Source organism: Paroedura picta, chromosome 16, assembly GCF_049243985.1.
Source record: "Paroedura picta isolate Pp20150507F chromosome 16, Ppicta_v3.0, whole genome shotgun sequence".
NCBI classification, from domain to species: domain Eukaryota; kingdom Metazoa; phylum Chordata; class Lepidosauria; order Squamata; family Gekkonidae; genus Paroedura; species Paroedura picta.
The window spans coordinates 11,983,181-12,007,438 of NC_135384.1; the positions used below are offsets into that span (position 1 = coordinate 11,983,181).

General features: G+C 43.6%; 4 protein-coding genes across 4 annotated transcripts; 2 read left to right on the top strand and 2 right to left on the bottom strand.

Annotated features, from left to right (window-relative positions):
• LOC143825230 (olfactory receptor 14I1-like) lies at positions 1 to 952 on the top strand. Its single transcript, XM_077313255.1, has one exon. It carries the CDS (start codon positions 2 to 4, stop codon positions 950 to 952), a length of 951 nt encoding a protein of 316 aa, XP_077169370.1. The 5' UTR covers position 1.
• A 4,513-nt stretch (positions 953 to 5,465) lies between these two features.
• LOC143825231 (olfactory receptor 14A16-like) lies at positions 5,466 to 6,407 on the bottom strand. The gene has a single exon (XM_077313256.1). The coding sequence runs from the start codon at positions 6,405 to 6,407 to the stop codon at positions 5,466 to 5,468; it is 942 nt and encodes a 313-aa protein (XP_077169371.1).
• A 4,848-nt stretch (positions 6,408 to 11,255) lies between these two features.
• LOC143825232 (olfactory receptor 14A16-like) lies at positions 11,256 to 12,182 on the bottom strand. The gene has a single exon (XM_077313257.1). The coding sequence runs from the start codon at positions 12,180 to 12,182 to the stop codon at positions 11,256 to 11,258; it is 927 nt and encodes a 308-aa protein (XP_077169372.1).
• Positions 12,183 to 16,268: 4,086 nt separating this feature from the next.
• LOC143826270 (olfactory receptor 14C36-like) lies at positions 16,269 to 18,648 on the top strand. The gene is made up of 3 exons (XM_077314983.1): positions 16,269 to 16,607; positions 17,521 to 17,542; positions 17,643 to 18,648. The coding sequence occupies exons 1-3, from the start codon at positions 16,527 to 16,529 to the stop codon at positions 18,494 to 18,496; spliced, it is 957 nt and encodes a 318-aa protein (XP_077171098.1). The 5' UTR covers positions 16,269 to 16,526; the 3' UTR covers positions 18,497 to 18,648.
• The last annotated feature ends 5,610 nt before the right edge of the window (positions 18,649 to 24,258 follow it).

Here is a 24,258-nt window from a genome sequence, read left to right on the forward strand (position 1 = left end):
CATGTCCAATTTCACCTTCAAGTCTGAATTTCTGCTGCTAGAATTTTCAGAGGTCTGGGAACTGCAGATCTTACACTTCCTTGTATTCCTGGTGTTGTACTTGGCCACCATGACTGGGAATATTCTCATCATTGCCTCAATAGCCCTTGACCATCGCCTGCACACCCCCATGTACTTCTTCCTCATGAACATGGCCATACTCGACATCAGTACTGTTTCTGTCATCATACCCAAATCAATGGCCAATTCCATCACAAACAGCAGATCGATCACTTACTCTGGGTGTGTTGCCCAAGTTTTCTTTTATTTCCTATTTGCTTCAACAGATTTCGCCATCCTGACTATTATGGCACATGATCGCTATGTTGCTATCTGTAACCCATTACAATACGAGACAATTATGCAGAAAAGAGCCTGTGTTCAAATGGCTGGCAGTGCATGGATTACTTGTTTTCTCTATGCCGCAATGCACACTGGCAGCACATTCTCTATGAGTTTCTGCTCTAATGTTGTTAATCAGTTCTTCTGTGAAATCCCATCACTGCTGAATATATCCTGTTCAGACTTATACCTCATTGAAGTTGGACTTCTGGTGTTTGGTTGTAGCTTGTCATTTGGTTGTTTCATCTTCATCATTGTAACTTATGTGCATATCTTCTTTGCAGTGCTTAAAATCCCTTCGGTTCATGGTCAGAGAAAGGCCCTTTCTACTTGCATTCCCCACCTCGCTGTTGTCTGCCTGTTTGAGTCCACTGCAATCTTAGCTTATACAAAGCCTCCAGGTAACTCGTCATCTGGCGAAGACTTAGCCATTGCTATTATATATTCCATGGTCCCACCCTTAATGAATCCAGTAATCTACAGCATGAGAAACAAGGACATCAAGGTTGCACTATGGAAACTGTTGGGTATCAGGCATGTTTCAGATACTATTTCCAGAATCGTTCAGTGAAGTTGCTCCCCATTGGATGAAGTCCCCATGAAATGGTTTGTGGACAGTGAGAAGAATTAAGAAAAAGCCAGTTGATTATTTCTTGGTCATGAGGGGAGAGCCAGTAAAAGGTTAATATCTCCCCCCCCCCAAACTACAACCCAAGCCACTGTACTATATCCAATTAGCTATTCTACTGGTGAATCTCAGTGCCTCTTTGGAATAGTAAAATGGCTACACCAGAGATCCAAGAAACTGTGCACAAAAATCACAGGGAATCAGAAGAGATTGCATGGAAATCTGGTAGGATTCAATTCCTTAAATTCGGGCTAAACACTCTAAATTGGAGCTAAATGCCCTGAATTGGAACAGGACTTAATAATATCTGTCCTATTAACATGTAAAGTGGTTTATGTGTATATCTAATGGTAACATACAAATTACCATTTGACGGGAGCTGAGCTATTCTCTCCTTATCCTCCTTATTCCTATTTCTCTGGATAGTTGCTCTAGACATTTTCCCCCAGCAAGGTTTGCATTTGTTCACACACTGAATGGGGAGGAGGGAGAGTTCAGTGAAGGAAATTGATCATTTGTAGGAATTGTGGGTCATGACAAGGTTATGATCTCAGAGGTGGTTTTAGCTCTCTGGCTCTCTGGGGGGGAAAGTAGAATATGAAGCCATTTGTTCTTGCTCCTTCTGGGGCAGCCAGATGAGGAGTAGCTACTTGCATCCATTTCTTACAGAGGATTAGGAGCCATCTCAGTTGCAGTGTCTGCTTGCACCCACCTTGGCCAGGATTTGGGCAGCTGGCTTGGCAGTAGAGGGCACTTGCCCTTGTCTCTCACCTGGGGTTCAAGCAACCAGCCCTATGGTGGTTGCCACTCATTCCCATTCATGTTGGTCAGATCTCCACTTTATCTGTGCTTGAGCAGTCACATAAATAAACAAAGAACCAACAACTTCGCTGGCTCCCAGTTGAATTCCAGATTAAGCTTAAGGTTTTGGTAACCACCTTTAAGGCCATAAGCAGTTTGGGCCCAGTGTACTTGAGAGACCACCTCCCTGCCTATACCCCCAAAAGAGCCTTGCGCTCTGCCACCTCCACCTGGCTGTGGATCCTTAGTCCCAAAGAAGCATGGTGGACCTCAATGAGGGCCAGTGCCTTTTTGGTCCTGGCCCCCACCTCGTGGAACGAACTCCCTGAAGAGATCAGAACTCTGCCCAAACTTCCACAGTTCCGCAGGGCCTGCAAAAGGGAGCTCCTCCACCAGGCATTCGCTTGAGGCTGGCTGACTGAGAACTTTGGCTGGGCCCCCCCTCAGACGCCCTTCCATAACTGAGCAAATTTGATTTCCCCAGTGTTGTTGTTATTTATGTTGTGTTATAAATTGTTACTTGGTTGTTGTGATGTTGTATTGAAACTTGGATGTTATACATTATTATAATGTTCCATGTGAAATTACATAATGTTCCATGTAAACGGCCCAGAGCTGTAAAGATTGGGCGGTATTAAAATCCTAAATAAATAAATAAAAATAAAAATAAAATAAACAAGCATACTCTTATTGCAATATCCCATATGTCCCTATAGTGTTGATTTGATTTGTTGAAGGGACATATGATGCCCCAAATGAAATTTCTCTCATGTTATTAAAACTGTATTAGTTTCTCTTTCAAGTAATCTTCTGATGGTTTGCCTGGAAAAGACCCTCCAAGCTCTTGTTGAAGTGATGCTGAGCAGATGACCAAAGGAGGCCAAGTTGGTCACTAAACTTTGGAATTCCCATGAAACAGTTTTCTCTTTTCACAAATAGTATTTTCCTTTAAGGCAATATTTTTTAGTAAATCTTGTTTATTCTGTAACTTAGTCAGAGAGTGAACTGAAAAATTATACAGATCTGCTCATTTATCATTTATTGTCTCGTTATAGTAAACTATTTAGGGACCTTTTGCTTGTAAAGTGGGTTTTAAATTTTATCAGCTTCAACTCAAAGTCCAATGCATTTCATCTCTTTCTAGAACTGTCTTGAGATATATCTTTATGGGCACTTCTTTTGTAAATGTTGCTTTACATTGGATGATCAATAAAATATATTTGGGACCAAATTCAGACCTTCCATTTCCAACTTCTGATCAGGGATATCATGAATTATTCAAATCACTTTCTTCTTGTTGTTCCTCCCTCCTCCCCTCTCACCACCTTCTTCCTAATTAATTTAATTGGACCTTATTGGACCTTGGTTCCATTTCTGTCATGGTTCCCCAGACAGTGGCCAATTTGCTCAGGAGTAGTAGAACCATTTCTTATTCTGGATGTACAGCCCAAGCTTTCCTTGTTTTTGGAACATCATATCTTGACCTCCTAACATTAATGGCATATGGCTGTCAGGTTGCTGTCTGCAATCTACTACACATTATGGGATAATTATGTTCAAAAGAGCCTGCATTTAATTGACACCCAGTGCCTGAATTAGCAGTCTGCTTGTCACAAACCAAGTCGACTTTCTTGCAGGAAACAAAAAACTGAGACATTCTTCATAGAAAAGAGCCTATTGTGTCCAAGAGGGTATATCTGGAAACATCAATCTATTGCTAAGATTGACTGGCTTATCCTACCCTAGGATACATATAGGCAACCCCTGTCCCCATCAATGCTTCATTTTCCTGCCATTTTCTCTCCCCATGGCTGAAGGGCTTTTATCTTCAGTCAGAACATTTTTTTACACCTGGTGGCCACAAGGTGGCCAGAACTATCTGCCAGAGTCATCACATGCCAAATAAGAGATAACATCATGAAGGACACCTTCCATGCCTGGGAACAGGCTATGGTGTGCACATGCAGGCTGAACACCCAGCAAGGCAAAGCACAGGGGGGTGGGGGGAAGAGAAGAACAACAACACAAGAAGACAAGCCCAATGGCTCCTGGGACTTTAGTTTGCCTTTTACCTGAATACTTGGCATGTAGTGAGGGATGTACATGCCATTGCTCTTTGATCGCTATAGGGACTATATCAGAACATGTGGTTTCCAGGTTTTGAAGAGCTCCACAATGAATGATAAATGTATTAATAAATAATAATAATAATAATAATAATAATTCATTTATTTCTATCCCACCCTTCCCTGGCCAGCTCAAAGGAACTGAATGATGTACCAAATGGCAAGGACTACGATCCCAGAATTTGTTTCAGACATTTCTCTAGTCCAAGCAGAACTTTGAAAGAACAAACTGCAGTACATGATGACACCCAGAAGGAAACATCCACCAACTATCTCAGACAAATGTGCCAATAGGGGTCTAGGGAATAAGGCATCACCGGTATTGCTGATGATACCAGCCTCTCTTTCCCTTTTGCATTTGAATCAAGTGAAGATGCATAACTTCTGAACAGGTGTCCAGAATTATTAGCCGGCTAACTGAGAAAGAATAGACTGTAGCTCAACACAGACAACATGAATTATTGTGGGTAGGTGTTTCTACTAATGAAGAAGAAGAGCTCAATGTATGAGCATGTAAGAGTTGCCAGTCTCTTACTTCCAGCTCTTATAATGGATGCCAAAAAGGTGCCTGTGACATCATTCTCCTTAGATTATTGTCCAACTGCATTCTCATCTGGATAGACATAGTGTGGGATCCAAGTAATTTATCTGTTACTGGGGGGGGGGGGAGGAAGGGCTACCTTTGACAACCCAAAAAAGGCCGTGTTGAGGATCATTGAACCTGCATGTACAAAAAGAAAAAGCATGTAGGAAGGAGGCAAAATAAGGAATAGGATCAGGTGAGGTTAAGTTAAAAAGCTGGTTGGATTCAACCCATAATCCCACCATACACCCAGTATATCACCCAGAATACATTTTATATGGGATCTGGAAGCAATCCAGAAGTTTCAACTTGGTTATTATACAGAATCCCAAAGATTTAATACAAATGGGAATTGGCCATTTTCAAATATCCCATCAGAGTTTATATCCCTTGATATCATTGTTTCCCTACAATCCCAGTTCCTACCTTTGACCCATAAACCTCATTATGACTTGGGACAAAACCACCTAAAAGATGACATAAACCATTAAGGAGCTGATCCAGAAATCATCTTCATAGGGCCTTCTCTGGGTTCAGTCTCCTTCAGCAAGTAGGTGGCCTGGACTGTGGTTGTAGGATGCCCCTAAGTTCTTCTGCTTATTTGTCAAGCATTAGGGACATAATCAAAATGGTGTTATCATAGAATCATAGAGTTGGAAGGGGCCATACAGGCCATCTAGTCCAACCCCCTAAGTATTTACCCAAGTATTTACCCAAGTATATAATATTTTGGTAACTCCTATTCAGATAGCCGTGTTTACCCTGTTGTTCTAATGTAATGTTGTATGGGGTGAGGCTGCTCTTGTTTTACAATTTCTATTAAGTTTAATTGTTATTGAGCTGTAGTATTCAGTTTTGGGTTATTGTAAACAATCATGGGCTATATTGGTTTAATAACTGGATAGACATATGGACAACTGTTAAATAAAGTAAGCTTTTAATACAGTCACAGAAGAAAATGGGAGAACACATTCAAGCCCAGTAATTTAGACATAGCATTTTTAATTTCCCTATTTCTCATGCTGTAGATTACTGGATTCAGCACTGGGGGAAGCATGGAATATAGCATAGTTAATGCTAAATCCAGATATGATGGGGTGTCAGACATGGGCCTCAGATAGGCAAAAATGCCAGTAAATACAAATGTAGAAAAGACAATGAGATGAGGAAGGCAAGTAGAGAAGGCCTTTTGCCTTCCCTGCGCCGAAGGAATTTTCAGCACTGCCAGCAAGATGCACACATAGGTTACAAGGATGAATACAAAACTGACAAAGCCAATGATGATAACAGTCAACAGAACTGCTCTGATTCCCGTTAGAGAGAGATCAGAGCAGGACAGTTTAAGTAACTGTGGGATTTCACAAAAAAACTGATTGACAACATTAGAGCAGAAAGGAACTGCAAATGTACCATGGGTATGTAACGCGGCATAAACAATGCCAATAGCCCATGAACTAGCAATCATTTGAACGCAGGTTTGTGCGTTCATCACCATCTCGTAGTGTAAGGGATTGCAAATGGCAATGTACCGGTCATAGGCCATGAATATGAGGAGGAAGAAATCTGATGTCATAAAGACGAAAAAGAAGAAGACTTGAGCAACACATCCCAAATAAGAAATGTGTCTGGTATTCATCAAATGATTGATCATGGCTTTAGGGATAATGACTGAGACTTGGCCAAAGTCCTGCAAGGCCAAATTCGTCAGAAAGAAGTACATGGGCATGTGCAGGCGGCGATCGTAGGCTACTGCAGAGATGACGAGCAGATTCCCTGAAGCAATTGCCAAGTACAAGACCAAGAAGACAACGAAGCACAGGATCTGCAGACCTCTAACGTTTGAGAATTCGAGGAGCAGAAACTCTGACACAATGGTTTCGTTGTACATTTTCCACTCACCTCTCTTGAATGCACCCTGTAGAAGAGGAGATGTGAAAAGGATTACACCCTTGATCTTCAGCATCTGTTCATATTGATCCTGATGTCCATTGTGATTGGATAACAGAAGGCACAGAGTGTCTTTCTGCCTCAATATTTGGATGTATAATCCCTGGCAGTTGGTACCTACTCTCCGGTGGACACTTGCAGCAGAGGGAGTAGAACAGAGGTGGCAGAATCCTGTGTCTTGTGCCATGAAATAGGTTTGAGGTTTGCTCACATCAGTCTGACTTGCATCAGTTAACCATTTTCCTTGCTTTTAGCCAGCTTCTAGAGTTTAGATGCCACTTACAGCTTCAAGGTCATGTAGCTTGTTAGGGCCGGAGTTTCTCAAAACATTCTACCTTGGCTTAACTCCCAGAAGCTGCACCTGACGGCTTCGTGTTATGTCTCACCCTGACACCCGAGTTATCAACTGCTCATGGGAGGGGTCATTGGGTTTTATATTGTAGTGCTTTGCGTGTATCATTTAGTTCTGTCTATATGGTGCTAGATGCTTCAGTCTGAAATAAAGAATCTTTTCTCAAAGAAGATTTCTTGCTTACAAGTCTGGAATTCTGACAAGAGGGGAAGTTGGACAGTCTCATGCAGTGGTCCCCAACCTTTTTATCACCGGGGACCACTCAACGCCTTTTACTGAGGCCCAGTGGGGTGGGGGGTAGTTTATTCCTCTGCTCTCAACCACTGCCCTAACGCTCTCTGATCACTATGGTAATGTTTAAACATCCCTTCAAAATAAGATACACACGCCACAACAATGAACATTTTATTTTCATGGAAATTTTAACTCATGACAATGACAAATCAATGGGAACCCTGAGCTTGATTCTCTGCACTGAGAGAGTCCCATCTGGGAGTGATGGGAGACAATGACACCGAAGTGTGTTGTAAAGGGCTGGGGGGGATGAAGTAAAGGGCCGGGGGGGGAATAGGCATCCTTCGGGGCCCACCTCCAATTAGTCGAAGGACCACATGTGGTCCGCAGCCCACAGGTTGGGGATCGCTAGTCTCCTGGACAGTCAGCCAGCTGGTTCATAAACGTGTGTGGCTGCACCTCTTCTACAGAATGAAATCTGAAATGATGACACTCAGAAGCTTGTGCCATTACAGATGATGTTACTAGGATATGAGAGAGCTCCAAGAGCTACTTATTGATTTATGTTTAGAAGTGGGGTTCGTCCTATAGCTACAACTATACATGCCAATACAAGCAAACTGCATGCACCTGTACATTTCAGAAAATGAGTTTCATATTATGAGCATGTATGATCACATGCCCTGTTCTACAAAATGCTAACTGGACAGAAATTACTGAGCTAAGGGGTCACTTCGAGCATTGGGAGCTGTGACATTATCCCAAAATGTCCTGTTTTTATTGAGGGACCTTACACTGTTATACATATTCTTGTGTTGAGATGAAGCCCAGTTATATCTACGTTTCCATCGGAATATGTGTATGTTGATAATTACGCACAAACAAACCAAAACCCCATCTATAACTGAGCAGGATATTGAGAAAGGAAGTCTTGTGTTGCTTCGTATGGAATGGTTCAAATGATAAAACATAAGTCAGACTCAAGTCTGTGGCTTTAGACGAAGGAGAATTGGGTTTTATATCCTGTTTTTCACTACTCAAAGGAGTCTCCAAGCAGCTTACAATCACTTTCCCTTCCTTCCCCCACAACAGACACCCTGTGAGGGAGGTGAGTCTGAGAGAGCTGTGAGAAAGACTGTTCTGCGAGAGCAGTTGTAACATGACGGTGACTATCTCAAGATCATCCAGCTGACTGCATGCAGAGAAGTAGGGAATTAAACCTGGCTCCCCAGATTAGAAGTCACCACTCTTAACCACTTATGCCATGCTGGCTCCTGAAAGCTGCAAAACAAAAAAGGTACGAAAACTATGCCTGTTATGGAAATTGTATTATCTCCTCAGACTGACAGCTCTCCAGTGTCTCAAGAAGAGGTCTTTTACATCAGGGGTAGTCAACCTGTGGTCCTCCAGATATCCATGGACTACAATTCCCATGAGCCCCTGCCAGCGTTTGCCAAAATTTTCTGGCAGGGGCTCATGGGAATTGTAGTCCATGGACATCTGGAGGACCACAGGTTGACTACCCCTGATTTAGTGGACTTTAGTGGACAGAGGAAAAGAAAGCAATTCCTTATTATTTCAGGAATGGCCTTCAACACCAATGATCCAGAACCCCTGAATTCTGGATCTGCACGCACAACGAAATGAGGACACAGATACCATATTGTTGTAGCAGACCTGCAATCCTGCTTTTTTTTTTTATCGCATAAATTGCATACTAGAAAAGTTGATAGCTCTCTTTCTCCCTATTATGCCAGTGTTCTTCTAGCAGGCTTTATAATATACATAATACACCTAAGAAGTATAAAAATTGCACCCCCCACAGCCTTTTAAATATCACGCTAGGCTATGTGGGCAACTGCATTGATAGACACTTTTTGCGTGCCACATATTTCAGTCATTGTAACAATGATGTGCTATTTCCCTCCATCAAATGATAACTCTGCATGGAAGATTTCCGAACACCATTTGTAAACTGCTCTCTGTGTGCCTTGTAAACTTTTTGAGAGCCTCCACCCTAATAACAGTGGGAAGGCCATTCTAGCTGAGCAACATTATAGCAGTGGACAGAAGCCCTAATTGCATCTTTAAAAGGTAAAGGTATCCCCTGTGCAAGCACCGGGTCACGTCTGACCCTTGGGGTGACACCCTCTAGCCTTTTCATGGCAGACTCAATACGGGGTGGTTTGCCAGTGCCTTCCCCAGTCATTACCGTTTACCCCCCAGCAGCAAGCTGGGTACTCATTTTACCGACCTCGGAAGGATGGAAGGCTGAGTCAACCTTGAGCTGGCTGCTGGGATTGAACTCCCAGCCTCATAGGCAAAGCTTTCAGACGGCTGCCTTACCACTCTGCGCAACAAGAGGCTCTTAATTGCATCTTTAGATGTATAGAATCATAGAATCATAGAGTTGGAAGGGATGTCCTGGGTCATCTAGTCCAAACCCCTACAATATGCAGGACACTCACATCCCAATCGCTCATCCACTGTAACCTGCCACCCCCTTGAACCTTCACAGAATCTGCCTCTCCGTCAGATGGCTATCCAGCCTCTGTCTCCAAAGATGGAGAACCCACCACCTCCCGAGGAAGCCTCTTCCACTGAGAAACCGCTCTTACTGTCAGGAACTTCTTCCGGATGTTTAGACAGAATTTCTTTTGAATTAATTTCATCCCATTGGTTCTGGTTCATCCCTCCGGGGCAAGAGAGAACAACTCTGCTCCATCCTCTATATAGCAGCCTTTTAAATATTTGAAGATGACTGTCAGATCCCCTCTCAGTCGTCTCCTCTCCAGGCTAAACAGACCAAGCTCCCCCAACCTTTCCTCATACATCTTGGTCTCCAAAACCCTCACCATCTTGTGAGCATATGGGGTATCAGGAGGTCCAGAAAAAGCCATCGGTTTATGAATAAAGCTATATTTACGCACTTACCTTTTTTGTTCATGGATTCCGTTCTGGTATTGATATAGTCTCTTCTCTATCTTTACCGTTGTTTGAGCATCAAGTTTCAAGAAGCAACCTATGAAATAATTTGTTTATCCTCCCCACTCATATTATGAGGCCTTGAAATATATATATATATACTGGTGGCAAGAATGTATTGCCAAAGGATAGATGTTCATTAGGACGGTTCTTGTGTTCCTAGAGATTTCTTCCCATGAGTCCAATCGAAGTCATCCATTGAAGTCTATAGAGAAAATGTAACTTTCTGATTTAGACTTCTCCTCCCACAATTCGGAAGAATTGGGTCCGTGTAAGCACACTACGAAGAATACTTACAAGAATATATTTTCATGCTTCAATTATCTTTTTCTTTTTTTATTATTTAAAATTATGTTTCACCCTATATCATGAGACACAGGGCAGATTAGAATAGGAGAAAAACATATAAAATTGTATACAAAATAGGAATGAAAACAAATACATTAAATCATAGGTATGGAAATAGACTTAAACTGATTGCTTGCTCTTCTGTCATGGGAAATGGGGGGGGGGGTCGTAAAGATGGCCATTTCCATGATTATTATTATTTTACAAACTGCCTCAAGCAGTTTCGTAGAATGGCAGGATCTTTTCACCAACGAATCATAAGAGTTGTTTTTATATGCTGCTTTTCTCTTCCAAGAGTCTCAAAATGGCTTATAATCGCCTTCCTTTTCTCTCCCCACAACAGACACCCTGTGAGGGAGGTGAGGCTGAGAGAGCCCTGATATTCCTGCTTGGTCAGAACAGCTTTCTCAGTGCTGTGGCGAGCCCAAGGTCACCCAGCTGGCTGCATGTGGGGGAGTGCAGAATTGAACCCGGCATGCCAGATTAGAAGCCGCCACTCTTAACCACTACACATGCCTGGCTCTCAGTAAAGAAAAACATACATTCCCATGGTTACTACACCAAGAGTAAAGAGTATCCAAATTCTGTAGCAGCTCTCTAAGACCGTTTATGCACTGGAGGTTTCATGCTGGGCTGCAGGCTGGAGTTTTAGTCGTGGCAGGTTGTCCCACCTCTTCCTGCACTCACATGGGGGAGCATTTGGCCTGGTGCACGTCATGTGCCCCTGATTTGTGCTCCTGCACAGGAGCTGGGGCAGTGAAGTTCCCAGTGCATAAACGGTCTAAGCCATGCCCCGGTGTCAGGTGGCAGAAGGTCATCCCCTTCTGCTCCAGTACTTGCAAACCATCTTGGAAAAGCTCTTCAAGGCCCTCATGTCACATTCATTCCTGTTCTCTTCCTCAAAGCCACTTGGATGTCTTTGTTTCTCAAGGTATAAATGATGGGATTCATGAGGGGGGGCAAAACTGCATACAAAACAGCAGCTATCAAATCTATAGATGGAGACAGCATCTCCTGCGGTCGCATGTAGGTAAACATGACAGTAAAGACAAACAGGGAAAACATAGTCAAGTGTGGGATGCAGGTAGAAAAAGCCTTATGCTTCCCCTGCCTGGATTGGATTTTGAACACAGCAGAGAAGATATAACTATAGGAAACCAATATGAACACAGAGCAGAAGAAACCCACGGTGAGAACACAGACAAAAGTGAAGATCGCGTTGAACCTGGTATCTGTGCAAGATATCTGCAACAACTGGGGAATATCGCAGAAATATTGTTCAACGACGTTGGACCAGCAGAAGTGTAGCCTAAATGTGTTTGCTGTTTGTATCATCCCATTGATTACGCTCAAGACCAAAGAGATAGCCGCCATTTGGAAGCAGGCATTCCAGTTCATGATCAGTATATATTGCAGAGGATGGCAAATGGCAACGTAGCGGTCGTAAGCCATGACCGTGAGCAGGGAAACTTCCGCGGTAGTGCATGCAACAACAAAGAACAGTTGGCTGACACATCCCAAGAAAGAGATCCGGTTGTCATTCATCAAGGAATTGACCATGGATTTGGGGACGGTGGAGGAGATGAAACAGGCATCAACTGATGACAAAATAGCCAGAAAAAAATACATGGGGGTGTGAAGGTGATGAGCCAACGCCACGGTTATGATGATGAGGAAATTCCCCAGCAATGTTGTTAAGTAGAGAGCGAGAAACACCAGAAAATGTAAAATCTGTAGCTCTCGCATATCAGAGAATCCTTGAAGGATGAACTCACTTATAGAGGTATGATTTACCATGTACTTGCTTGTGGAAAATTCTGTGGAGATAAAGGAACAAACGAACGTGTAAATTTGTAAATGTGTGTCCTTTCTCCCCCTCCCCCTTTGTTTCCATGACATGTCTCCTGTGAGCAACCTCATGGAAGTTTATCTTAAAAGGCAACTAAAAAGCCACATCCAATGTAGACACAAAGTTAGACATGGAGATGTTTAATTGCAAATGTACAGCTGTTGAGTGTCTTCAGCATGTATTAAAACAAAGTTCTCCCCTATGCCTTCAGAGACAGAGAATCAAGCAAAAAATTGAAACTATACAAAGATTAGCATGTATGTATTTCCCCCCTTAAATTCAATTAAAAACAGATATTGACTTTTCCAAGGGGTCAAAAATGATAGAACTAGCCTTGAACAGCAAACAAGGTTTTTTTCCCCAGCTCAGTATTTGGTACTTAGAAGAAGAAGAAGAAGAGTTTGCCTTTATATGCTGCTTTCCTCTACCCGAAGGAGTCTCAAAGTGGCTTGCATTCGCCTTCCCTTTCTTCTCCCCACAACAGACACCCTGTGAGGAAGGTGAGGCTAAGAGAGCCCTGAAATTACTGCTCAGTCACAACAGTTTTATCAGTGCCATGGCAAGCCCAAGGTCACCCAGCTGGCTGCATGTGGGGGAGCGCAGAATTGAACCTGGCTCGCCAGTTTAGAAGTCCACACTCCTAACCATTACACCAAGATGGCTCTCACCAAGCTTAAAGTGGATGTGGGAGGGGACATTAGGATAAGGATGGAAGATTGGATATCTTTGCCATCTATAGCTTCAACTTCCACTCCACATTATGGTCTCCAGTCGCTTCCCCCATCTTATCCTCCAGGCTCCAAGGCAGAAAAACGTTTTGGTCTCTTCCCAAGACACATAATATGCTCTCAAAAGTTTACCTGCACAATGCATCTCCATCACCACCTTCCATTACCTCCTGATAGAATCCTGTTACTTTGGAGATCCTATTCATTTCTGACTTAATCTTTAATGCACAACTAAGATTCTGATCTGCTAGCCAGAAACGAGACATCTCTGACCAGATATGTTTCACAGAACAACCTAATGAAATTACTGACCTTTTCGCTTCTTCTTCATAGGATTACTTCATGTACCTGTTGGAATATGGGGTTGAGCTGCACATAGGAGATTGCCTCATCACTTCTTGTTTGAGTTTCAGCTGTTTATTTTCCATAGTCTCACATGTATATGTATCCCAGAGGGAGACATTTTTAAAGTCTCTTGAACCAACTTGCCTACAGCCACCTGGGAGCTCTTGATGCCACATTCCCTTGAAGGATGTTCCGAGCTCCTTCATCAAAACATGTTTCATGTTAGAGTTGAGGGCAGGTGCTGAAACTAGGACAAGGAAAGAGGACCGATGGGCCAACTCTCTAGTGTCAACAGATATAAGGAGAGTTTCCTCCCTCCATCTCTTCAGATATTATGCCAGTCATACTCATTTCTCTCTTAAAATGAGACATTCACAGCAGATTATGCTGTGTACCAATTTGCCTCAGGCGCGTTAATTTCAAATGAGGTACAAAATGCAATTGACTCATGATAAATCAGAGCAGCCAATCAGGAATGAGAAGTCAGCTGCTTTATTCAGTTGCACCCTCTCACCTCAAGCATTTTATTGTGTCAAAGAATTCCCTAGGGACTGTGGAATATAGCAAAATATATGTTGATCAAGGAGAAATGTATGTATTGTGCCGTTGTTTCCAAGCTGTAATTCCCTATAATATATCAGGTAGATAGATTGAGGAAAGGGGGAAGCACAAAGCATAAAATCTATAGCTCTTATGTAATAAAAAGTTCCAGGAGAAGGAATAGCATCATAGTTACTTCCAGTTCCTTTTGAAACAACTTTTGTATGAATAGGTCACAAGATCCCCATCATAACTCATTTTAATGGTCAGAGGGAGCCTGTTCTTCCTTTTCCACCAGCAACAAAGTTGACTGGTTCCAGTGCAATAAATGGTTGTGTACTAACAGTGACACAATACTTTTGCATTGGCTGCACTGTTCCTACCCCTTTGAGATCAGATATAACCACTAGAGATGGGCACAAACCAGTTCATGAGCCAAAATTCACCACAAAGTTGGCCTGGTTCATAGCCCCTAAATTGATGTTTGGGAAAGTCACCTTCCCTGAATCTTTACCAGACTTCTATCCACTTTGGTTCAGCTCAACAAAAGATCTGAACATGATGGGTTTGTTGAACAGCTGCTAAGTTTAAATGGTGGTGAGCCATTCAACCTGTTGGCTTTGTTCCGCCTTTCACTTCCAAGCAGGGGGAAGCCAAAGGGACTGGTTAAATGGCTCAAACCCATTTCAACCTAACAGCAGATGGGCTAACAGTAGAAGCAAAACTGACTGGTGAAATGGCTTACAGCCATGTGAACCTAACAACCTGGCAGGTCCGCCCATTAGCTTTTAGGCTTAAATGATTGCCAGTCATTAAGCCTGCCCATTTCACTCCCCTCCCCCCTTCAAAGTGGAGGAAGCAAAATGGATGGGTTAAACAGCTGCCAGCCATTTAAACCATTCTGGGAGATCCCTCTCCTTTCTCCCAGACACAAGTTATGGCCAGGAGAAAGGGGGTGAATTATGCTGTGGGGAGATGAAACAAGCAGAATCCTAACAGGAGGAGTTGGAAAAGCTGGAGGCTCAGGCAGAAGCACAACAGCATAGCAGACTGCCCTGTCTGCCCAGCTCAAACCAAGCCAAAGAGCAGGTTGCTCAAGACCTGGCGGTAGGAGTGCCTGCAGAAGCTCTTCACACCAGTTGCCACCTGTATCTCATCAGGCTGACAGCGCTCCTGAGACAGCTGCAGGTCATTGCAAGGAGCATGCATTTGGTGGCTATTTTAATTGGTAATTGGTAATTGTCTTCTATTGAGCCCTCTGTTGTTCTACCATAGAAGTTTAACCATTCTTAAAGGGGCACAGAGTCATTTCCAGAGATGGTATTATGGATATCTCCTGTCCCCAGGGGCTGATTCGTTGACATTATAAATATGATGCACCCTGAGTTTCCCTTGCCCAAGGATGACCTGAAAGAAGGAGGAACACTGGCATATCAGGAGGGGGAGATTTTCTTTACACCTGTTTGAGGGAAACCATTGCCTGGCCTCAGCACCAGGTGTCAGTGTTCAAAGGAAGGTCCCAGAGCATGCCTTGGGGGAACAGGGCACCACAGCCTCTTGTTCAGGAGCTGTTTTCATTTACACTCAATTCTAAAGAGAAAAGGTCAGTAATCCTATTTTGTTTTCAGAAGTCTATCTAGGCAAGTAGGTGTTTCATTTTTGCCTAGGGCATCAGTCTACTGCAATTCTGTCAAGCGGATCAGAAAGTTTTTCAAGCTGTGCATAAATATAAACTTCCATGATAGCCAAATGGCCTAATCAGCGTTCTTTTGTCCAGTGTATCCCACTCACTTGATTACAGTGAGAGGAAAGCCTTTTTAATATTTATGTATTGACTGCGCCAAAAAATAGACACAGAGATCCCAAAACTTCATGCCAACAATACAATTAAAGGTAAAGGTATCCCCTGTGCAAGCACCAGGTCATGACCTCTAGCGTTTTCATGGCAGACTCAATATGGGATGGTTTGCCAGTGCCTTCCCCAGTCATTACCGTTTACCCCCCAGCAAGCTGGGTACTCATTTTACCGACCTCAGAAGGATGGAAGGCTGAGTCAGCCTTGAGCCGGCTACTGGGATCGAACTCCCAGCCTCATGGGCAGAGCTTTCAGACTGCATGTCTGCTGCCCTATTACTCTGCACCAAACAATACAATTAGAAAATGTTAAATACTCTCTTCTTGGAGGCTGGGAGAGTTGAAGCCCTTACAGCTCAGGCCAATAACCTGGGGTCTCTTCCTCCCTATGTCATTTCCCTGAAGCTCTTGGGCCAGCCTACCATAAGTCGCTGACAGGTCCAAAAAGCTGCTCTTATCCTTCTCCCCTCCCAACCTCCAATTGTTTACATAAGCAGTAGGGTCAAGCACTGCTTCCATTCTTCCCCCAGCCTTGAGTTAGACAGTTTGACTCCAGCTATAGCGTAAACATTGCTTCTGCGCCGGCATGCTTAGCAAAAACCACATTCCAGAGAGCAACAGGCTGCTTTCTTTGTTTGTTAAGAAGATTTGAATGAGGACAGCCAATTCCTAATAAATGTATGATCAATTAGAAGATTGCACCAGGCCATCATGCTTCCCTTGTGGGTATAGGTGCCTTGTTCCGGAGCTGCTTTAATTATTCCCTCTGGGTCTCTCTTGCTACAAATGTAGAATGTTATAGCGGAGAACCTTACAAGAGAAGATATGAGGCAACATCAGCTGTACAACCATATCCCCCCAGCCGTTTCCACTCCATCTCTTTACACCCAGTTCGGGAAAGAAAAGGTCAGTAATCTTATTTTGGTTTCGGAAGTGTATCTAAGCAAGGGGGTGTTTCATTTTTGCCTAGCGCGTCAGTCCATTGCAATTCTGTCAAGCAGATCACAATTCTTTTTTCAAACTGTGCATATTTTCATGATCTTAATAAAGCCAGAATCAGGATTACAGGATTGAAGCCGAATGGCCCATCATATTTCCCACCCCGAATGAATGCAGAGGTGAACCGTTTCAGGAAAGAAACAGTGAGTGGGAGGGACCCTTTTTTGGTGTTGTGGTTGGAGGTCATGTGGAGCAAAAGTTATGGGCGCCATACTGCGGGGAAGGGGATAATGATGCCTGGGAAATGGTCCAGCAGCTCACCATCTCTCTCCTAACATCCCTGACCGACATCCCCTTTAAGTTCCAAACACTGGGAATCTATTTAAGGTGTAAAGGTAAAGGTAAAGGTATCCCCTGTGCAAGCACAGAGTCATGTCTGACCCTTGGGGTGACGCCCTCCAGCGTTTTCATGGCAGACTCAATACGGGGTGGTTTGCCAGTGCCTTCCCCAGTCATTACCGTTTACCCCCCAGCAAGCTGGGTACTCATTTTACCGACCTCGGAAGGATGGAAGGCTGAGTCAACCTTGAGCCGGCTGCTTGGATTGAACTCCCAGCCTCATGGGCAAAGCTTTCAGACGGCTGCCTTACCACTCTGCGCCACAAGAGGGTCTTTTATTTAAGGTGTATTTGTATGAAAAAAGAGAAATCATGTCATGTCCTTACTTAAGGGTTCAGGATTGATCCGTTTGGAAATCATTTGAGAAACGTGGATTTTATTTGATTTTTTCATACATTTCTATAAGGCCGCTCTCAATACATTTGTCATGGAAATGAGAGAGAAAAAGGTTTAAACATTCTTCATTCCTTTCTCTCCCCAGAATTTCCCCGACCAAACGAATGGTAAACCAAACGGCTGTGACAGAATTCCTCCTTCAAAGGTTTGCTGAAAAGCGAGAGCTACAGATTTTACATTTCATGGTGTTTCTCTCTCTCTACTTAGCAACTCTGATGGGAAATTTCCTCATCATCCTCTCCGTGGCCCTGATTCCTCACCTTCACACCCCCATGTACTTTTTTCTGGCTGCCTTGTCATCAGTAGATGCCTGCTTCATCTCGACCACTGTCCCCAAGTCCATGGTTGTTTCATTGACAAATGACAATCGGATATCTTTTGCTGGATGTGTCTGCCAAGTTTACTTGGTTGTAGCCTGTGCCACTGCAGAACTTTCCCTCCTTGTTATCATGGCTTACGATCGTTATGTGGCAATCTGCCACCCTCTCCAGTACATGGTGATCATGAACTGGAATGCCTGTTTCCAAATGGCAGCTGCTGCGTTGGCCTACAGTTTAATGAATGGGATAATACATGCAGGAAACACATTTAGGCTACCTTTCTGCAGGTCCAATCTTGTGGAACAATATTTCTGCGATATCCCTCAGCTGTTAAAGTTATCTTGCGTGGACACCAAGTTCAATGAGATCTTCACGTTTCTCGGCGTTCTTAGTGAGGGGACAGTTTGTTTTGCATTTATTGTTGTTTCCTACCGTTACATCTTCTCTATTGTGTTCAAGATTCAGTCAGGCCAAGGGAGATATAAAGTTTTCTCCACCTGCATCCCTCACCTGACAATGTTTTCTTTGTTTGCTTTTACGGTCATGTTTTCTTACATGAGACCCAAAGAGATGTCCTCCCCATCGGTCGACTTGTTAGCTTCTGTTTTGTACGCAGTTTTGCCCCCACTCATGAATCCCATCATTTATACCTTGAGGAACAAAGACATCCGAGTGGCTCTGAGGAAGAGGAGAGCGATGAACGTAAGTCGTTTGACCATCACTCAAAAGAGGCAGCATTGAAATTACAACCAGACGTTGCCTCATAAGAAAGATGCCTTTTACCACTTTGCTTGGAAATACAATGTATTGCAATGTATATGACATATTTTGATATGTTTTGATATATGAACTCCACTTCTTTGTTTGCCCCCAACCCCACCCCCACCCCAGCATTAAAGTTATAGCTATAGAAACAAAATAGTGGTTACTGCTGTCGTTAATCTTTGTTGGGGTTACCCAGCCTTCTGAGAAGATTTTCGGTTACGCAGAAAAGCAAACTCTTGGCGAATAGTCAACAGTTTCTTTATTAAGTAAGAAAGTACTCTCAGCAAGGCATTCTCGAAACTGGGGCCATGGACATAGGCATATAAGAGCCCTGTTCTTCTCTGTTTCTTCAGCGAGGATGGGGAAAAATCAAACTGTTTTAACATGCAGATGTTAAAAGTGGCTCTGAGGAAGAGGAGAGGGATGAATGTGTCGTGGTTGGGGTTCTCTTGAAAGAGGCAGTATTGAAGTGCCTCACAAGAAAGTCTATGGTCTCTTCACATGGCGCATCACCTACAAAGCATGCCTAGGTTTGCGAACCTAAATGCCAACCGATATTCTTTCATCTATTTTATCATTAAAAATGTATCCATTTAAATGCTTGAATATTGCCTTTTGCCACTTTGCGAGAAAATAGCGATTTGCAATGTCTATGACAAATTTTGATATATCTTTGTTGCCCCCCCCCACCCCCAGTTTTAAAGTAATAACTATAGAGATTCTGAAACAAAATACTGGTTACTGCTGTTGTTAATCTTTGTTGGGGTTACCCAGCCTTCTGAGAGGATTTTGGGTTACTCGGAAAAGCAAACTCTTGGCGAATAGTCAACAATTTCTTTATTAAGTAAGAAAGTACTCTCATCAAGGCATTCTTGAAACTGGGGTCATGGGCAAAGGCATATATACCAAATCCGTCCCCCCCTGTTACCCCAACAAGGATGGGGGGAAAATCAAACAGTTTTAACATGCAGATGGGAATCTGGCTTCAAGGGAGAAGGGGAAAGGAATGGAGAAAATGGATTGCTTAGAGGTGAGAATGTCAGGGGGAGGGGAGAATGGAAATGCGGGAAAGAACATCAGGGTCATAAACTAAGGCAAAGGAGACAAGCAACCCCCAACGCCTACACAGAGATGAAACTCTACATATCCTCGTTACATAAACATCCTAAATAATGGCTGAAACCATAGGATTCTGACACCTTCACCCTCTCTCTGACTGCTTGGCATTCCTCCATCCGATCTCCTGCCCCCAGTGGTCAGACAGCTAGCCTGCTTCCCAAGGTGCCTGGCATCATCCATATCAGGTGTCCTGAGATTGTTTTTTCCAACGATATCCTGAAAGAAGGAACTCAGGAACTCTGGCACATCTGAAGAGTGGGGGGGGGGGAAGGGGGAAAGAGAGATTCTCATCACATCTATTGAGTCATATTTGTTGCATCCCGTTGCCTGGCCTAGCCTCAGCACCACCTCTCAACGGAAGGTCCCAAAGTATGCCTCGAGAGACCAGTCTCCCCCATGGCTGTAGGCATCTTGCTCAGGAGCTATTTAAATATTGCTGCAGGGTCTCTGTTGCTACAACTGTAGAATTTTAGAGAACAGAGCCTTAGAATTCTTACAAGGGAAGATACGACAAGATGTCCTCTACATCAGGAGTAGTCAACCTGTGGTCCTCCAGGTGTCCATGGACTACAATTCCCATGAGCCCCTGCCAGCAACCAATGGAAGGGGGCTCATGGGAATTGTAGTCCATGGACATCTGGAGGACCACAGGTTGACTACCCCTGCTCTACATAACTGAATCACATCTTCAGCCATTTCCCCACCATATGTTTACATTCAACCTTGAATGAAAGAGGTCAGTAAATCTGTTTTGTTTTCTAAGTGTATGTGGCCAACTGAATATTTTATTTTTGTCTAGCATGTCGGGATTTGTATCTCATTTCTGTCAAGCATATCAGACATTTTGTTTTCAAACAGGGTAGAAAAAGCTGTCTACATACTTTTTACTTTCTTAATAAGGGCAGAATCAGGATTACATGGTCAAAGCTGAATTGCGTATCGCATTTCCCACCTCATCTGAAAGCAGAGGTGGGCATTTTCAAAAAAGAAACAGGGAGTGGGAGGGCAGTCCTTCCTTCTTGGTCTCATGGTTGGAGGGCAAGAGGAGGGAAAGTGATTGGGTCCATGCTGGGAAGGGGATAGTGATGGCTTGGAGAAGACCCAGCAGGTCACCATCTCTGCTAACATCCCTACCACACAACTCCTTTAAGAACCAAGTACCAGTTAGATGTTCAAGAATAGATCTGGTGTGTCTGACCCTATGAAAAAAGAACATTATAAATTTTTTCATCATCCTCTCCGTGACCCTGATTCCTCACCTTCACACAATATTTCACACACACCATTTGCCTAAGATGTTTATGATTATAGAAATAAACAAACACTTTTGGAATTGATTTATTTGTGAATTTATGGACACGTAGCCTTTGGAATTCCTTATTTTGGTCTTCGTTAATAGAGGAATCGACATCAATTCAGTATAACTCAGCTCCACGTGTGCGTTCGCATTCTGCTCATTTGGGCTGGTTGGTGTGATATTCCCGGAGTGCGTAAAAGAAATCTTCCATTTTGTCCAAGAATTCAAGCCAGTTGGGGAAATTTGGGGGGGAGCCATGATACTGCCAGAGCTGGTCAAAATACAAGTCCATTTGACCTATCAATGGCGCCATGGAAGGGTATTGAGGTCTCACATCTGCCTTGCTCCTAACCGAATGGAGTAGCATAGCCAGGCAGCAAGTCAGGGTGAAGAGTGAAAGCCAGCGTCCACCTGCAACCATCATCTACACCGGGGGGGGGGGGGGAGAGAAAGAAAGAATGAGGCACAGAGGTGTAAAGGAAGGAACACTTTCTCACCTAATTCCTCTCTTTATCACAGCCTCTGTCAAAAATAACTTCTGTCCATGAATCTCCAGAGTAGATATTTTGATACTCCAAGAAGGCCCTTCTCTTTTTTTCTCCTGTGGAAAGGTGGTTAAATTAAAGCCATTTCCTCTAGAACTGAAAGGAAATCCCATCCCACTAAAAACTCTGCTGAAAGCCCCCATATCAGTTTTTGAGAGTTATTCTTCTAGATTCTGTGGCACTGCCCACTGGTATGGTCCCTGGGCTCCCCAGATTCCATATCTCCAGATGTTTCACAACCTGGATGGGCAACCCAACCCTCCCATCAGTGGACAGGTAGACTTGGCAACCCTACATAGATGCAGCTACTGGATCTTTGTAGGGCGATGTCCACCAGACACAGATAGCTTTAAAAAAAAACAACAACTCACAATTAAGGTCTCCAAATATCCAGTTTGTACCCTGTGCCTTCTGAAATCTGGAAGCAGGATACTGGTGGGCTGAATGAGTCCCTCTATGCATATGATATCCCTTGCTCTCTCTCTCTCTCTCTCTCTCTCTCTCTCTCTCTCTCTCTCTCTCTCTCTCTCTCTGTGGGACACTGTGTGCAGGGATCTTTATATTCTTTCCTCTTTTTTCCAATTCATGGCTGGCACTCTGGAAATCTTACATAATCAGTCAGAGTTGGGCTCCATCTCTCACCTATAAGCTTCCTTTTCTCCAGGAAATAACAAGCTAGCCAAGAGTGGAATTCTCTTTCAAACATTCATGATTAGAAGAAGAAGAGTTGGTTCTTATATGCCACTTTTCTCTACCCAAAGGAGGCTCAAAGAGGCTTACAGTCACCTTCCCTTTCCTCCCCCCTCAACAGACATCCTGTGAGGTGGGTGAGTCTGAGAGACCCCTGAGATCACTGTTTAGTCAGAACAGTTTTATCAGTACCATAGCGAGCCTAAGGTCACACAGCTGGCTGCATGTGGGGGAGTGCAGAATCGAACCCAGCATGCCAGATTAGAAGTCCGCACTCCTAACCACTACACCAAACAGGATCCAAAAACAAGAGGAGCACACGGAAATAGTATAACCAAACAGAACGTGGATTTGTGCAGGCCATCAACAATATACAGTCAGTGTCACTAAACAATTCTGAAAGAAAATAAATAAGCAGAATTTCCCACAATGAAGCAGAATGGCAAACCACCTCCGCTTTATGCTTCCCTTGAAAGCCCCTTGCTGTGGTCACTAGAAGTCAGCTGGGACTTGACAGCACTTTACACACACTGGTTGCTCAGGATACCACAGTGGACCATCTACAGGCTACAGTGCTGAAGGTGGTAGTGACAGTCAAAAAACAAGTCTGCTTTTGAATTAAAATTAGGCTGTGTTTAAAGCCAACAAACGATACGGTCCCCACTAATTCTACTAAAGTGTAATCATGCTATGCTCTCCAGCTTCACTTAATAGTTGGTTATTAGGCATGGTGTACTAATGTCCTCCTGCAATGTTCCAGATTTATATCCCCTGCTTGGAACATTTCTTCTCAGTGTAATGATCTGGCCAATCAAACGCTACTTTCCATGCTTCAGTTACCGAGGATAATATTCCTTAAATTCTGAAATTTGGAAAATTGTTGGAAGATACATGAGTTATAATTGGATTTCTTTCCCGCTTCCCCAGGCAAGCTGGCTAATGGCAGGTTACAGAATAGAAGTAAAACCCCATTCTAAAATTGTACGAACTACAATCACAAAAGATCCTCCCAGATGGTGAAAACTATTAAAACTCATCCCCTACCCAACAGACCTCAACCATCCAGTATTGTAGGAGTACTCATGTTAAGGGGGTGGCCAGTTCTTCCAGTCATTTGGTTGGCCCTTAAAAAAAGGGATATTGCATGGCTATTGTTTTTAGATAAGATTGTGCTGCGTCTTTTACAATTGAAATGTAAGCAGCAAAGTTCCCTTTTCTTCCTCTTCTGGGGGAGCGCAGAATCGAACCTGGCTCGCCAGATTAGAAGTCCGCACTCCTAACCAATACACCAGTGTCAAAGATCAGATTTCAAATACAATACATATAATTGGGTGTCATATCAATATTTCGATAATATGCATCTATGGAGATAATGGGAAAGATACTGAAAGCTGTGGCACAGTGTCCTAGGAAATGTTTCTACCTCTAATGTTACTTCATGTATAGTCAAAGTCTATTGTAATCAAGGAAAGAACAAGCGAAACAGGAAGATTTATTTCAATCTCAATCTTGATTTATTATGACTTGGTTTTTTCAGACTGTTGACAAAGAAAGGGATTGTCTTTTTGAACACAAACATGGTTTCAGTGGAAGAGGAAATGAGAGCAGAATCATCAGATCAGGACTCAGTTTGCCACATGGACACAGCTTTCTGCAGTCCTCTGGAGATCCATCCCTGAAAGAAGCAATGGAGACACAATAAATGTATACAACAAGGATTGTCCCAAACACCCAGTTGTCCTTTGAACCACACCCACCAAAATGGCTTTCCCAGGCCCATTATGCACGGCCGCCGAAACGGCGATTTCGGGTCACATGGAAAACGCGGAGGGGGAAGACGCGACGCACACCGGTTATGCACGGAGCGGGGCGCGACGGCGGCAAAACCCAGAGTAACCGCTTATGCACGCGGCGATCCGGGCGCCGCTTCTGGTTGCGCCCCGGTTACCCGGAAGCTGCGCTTTCTTCCGCGTTTCACTGACGCGGCTTTTTCGGCGGCATGCACCGAAGCTGCAGCCGGTTGCAGCCGGCTCCGTGCGTTATCCGTGATTTTAGTCGCCGCCATTCCACCCCGAATGTGCGCTAAA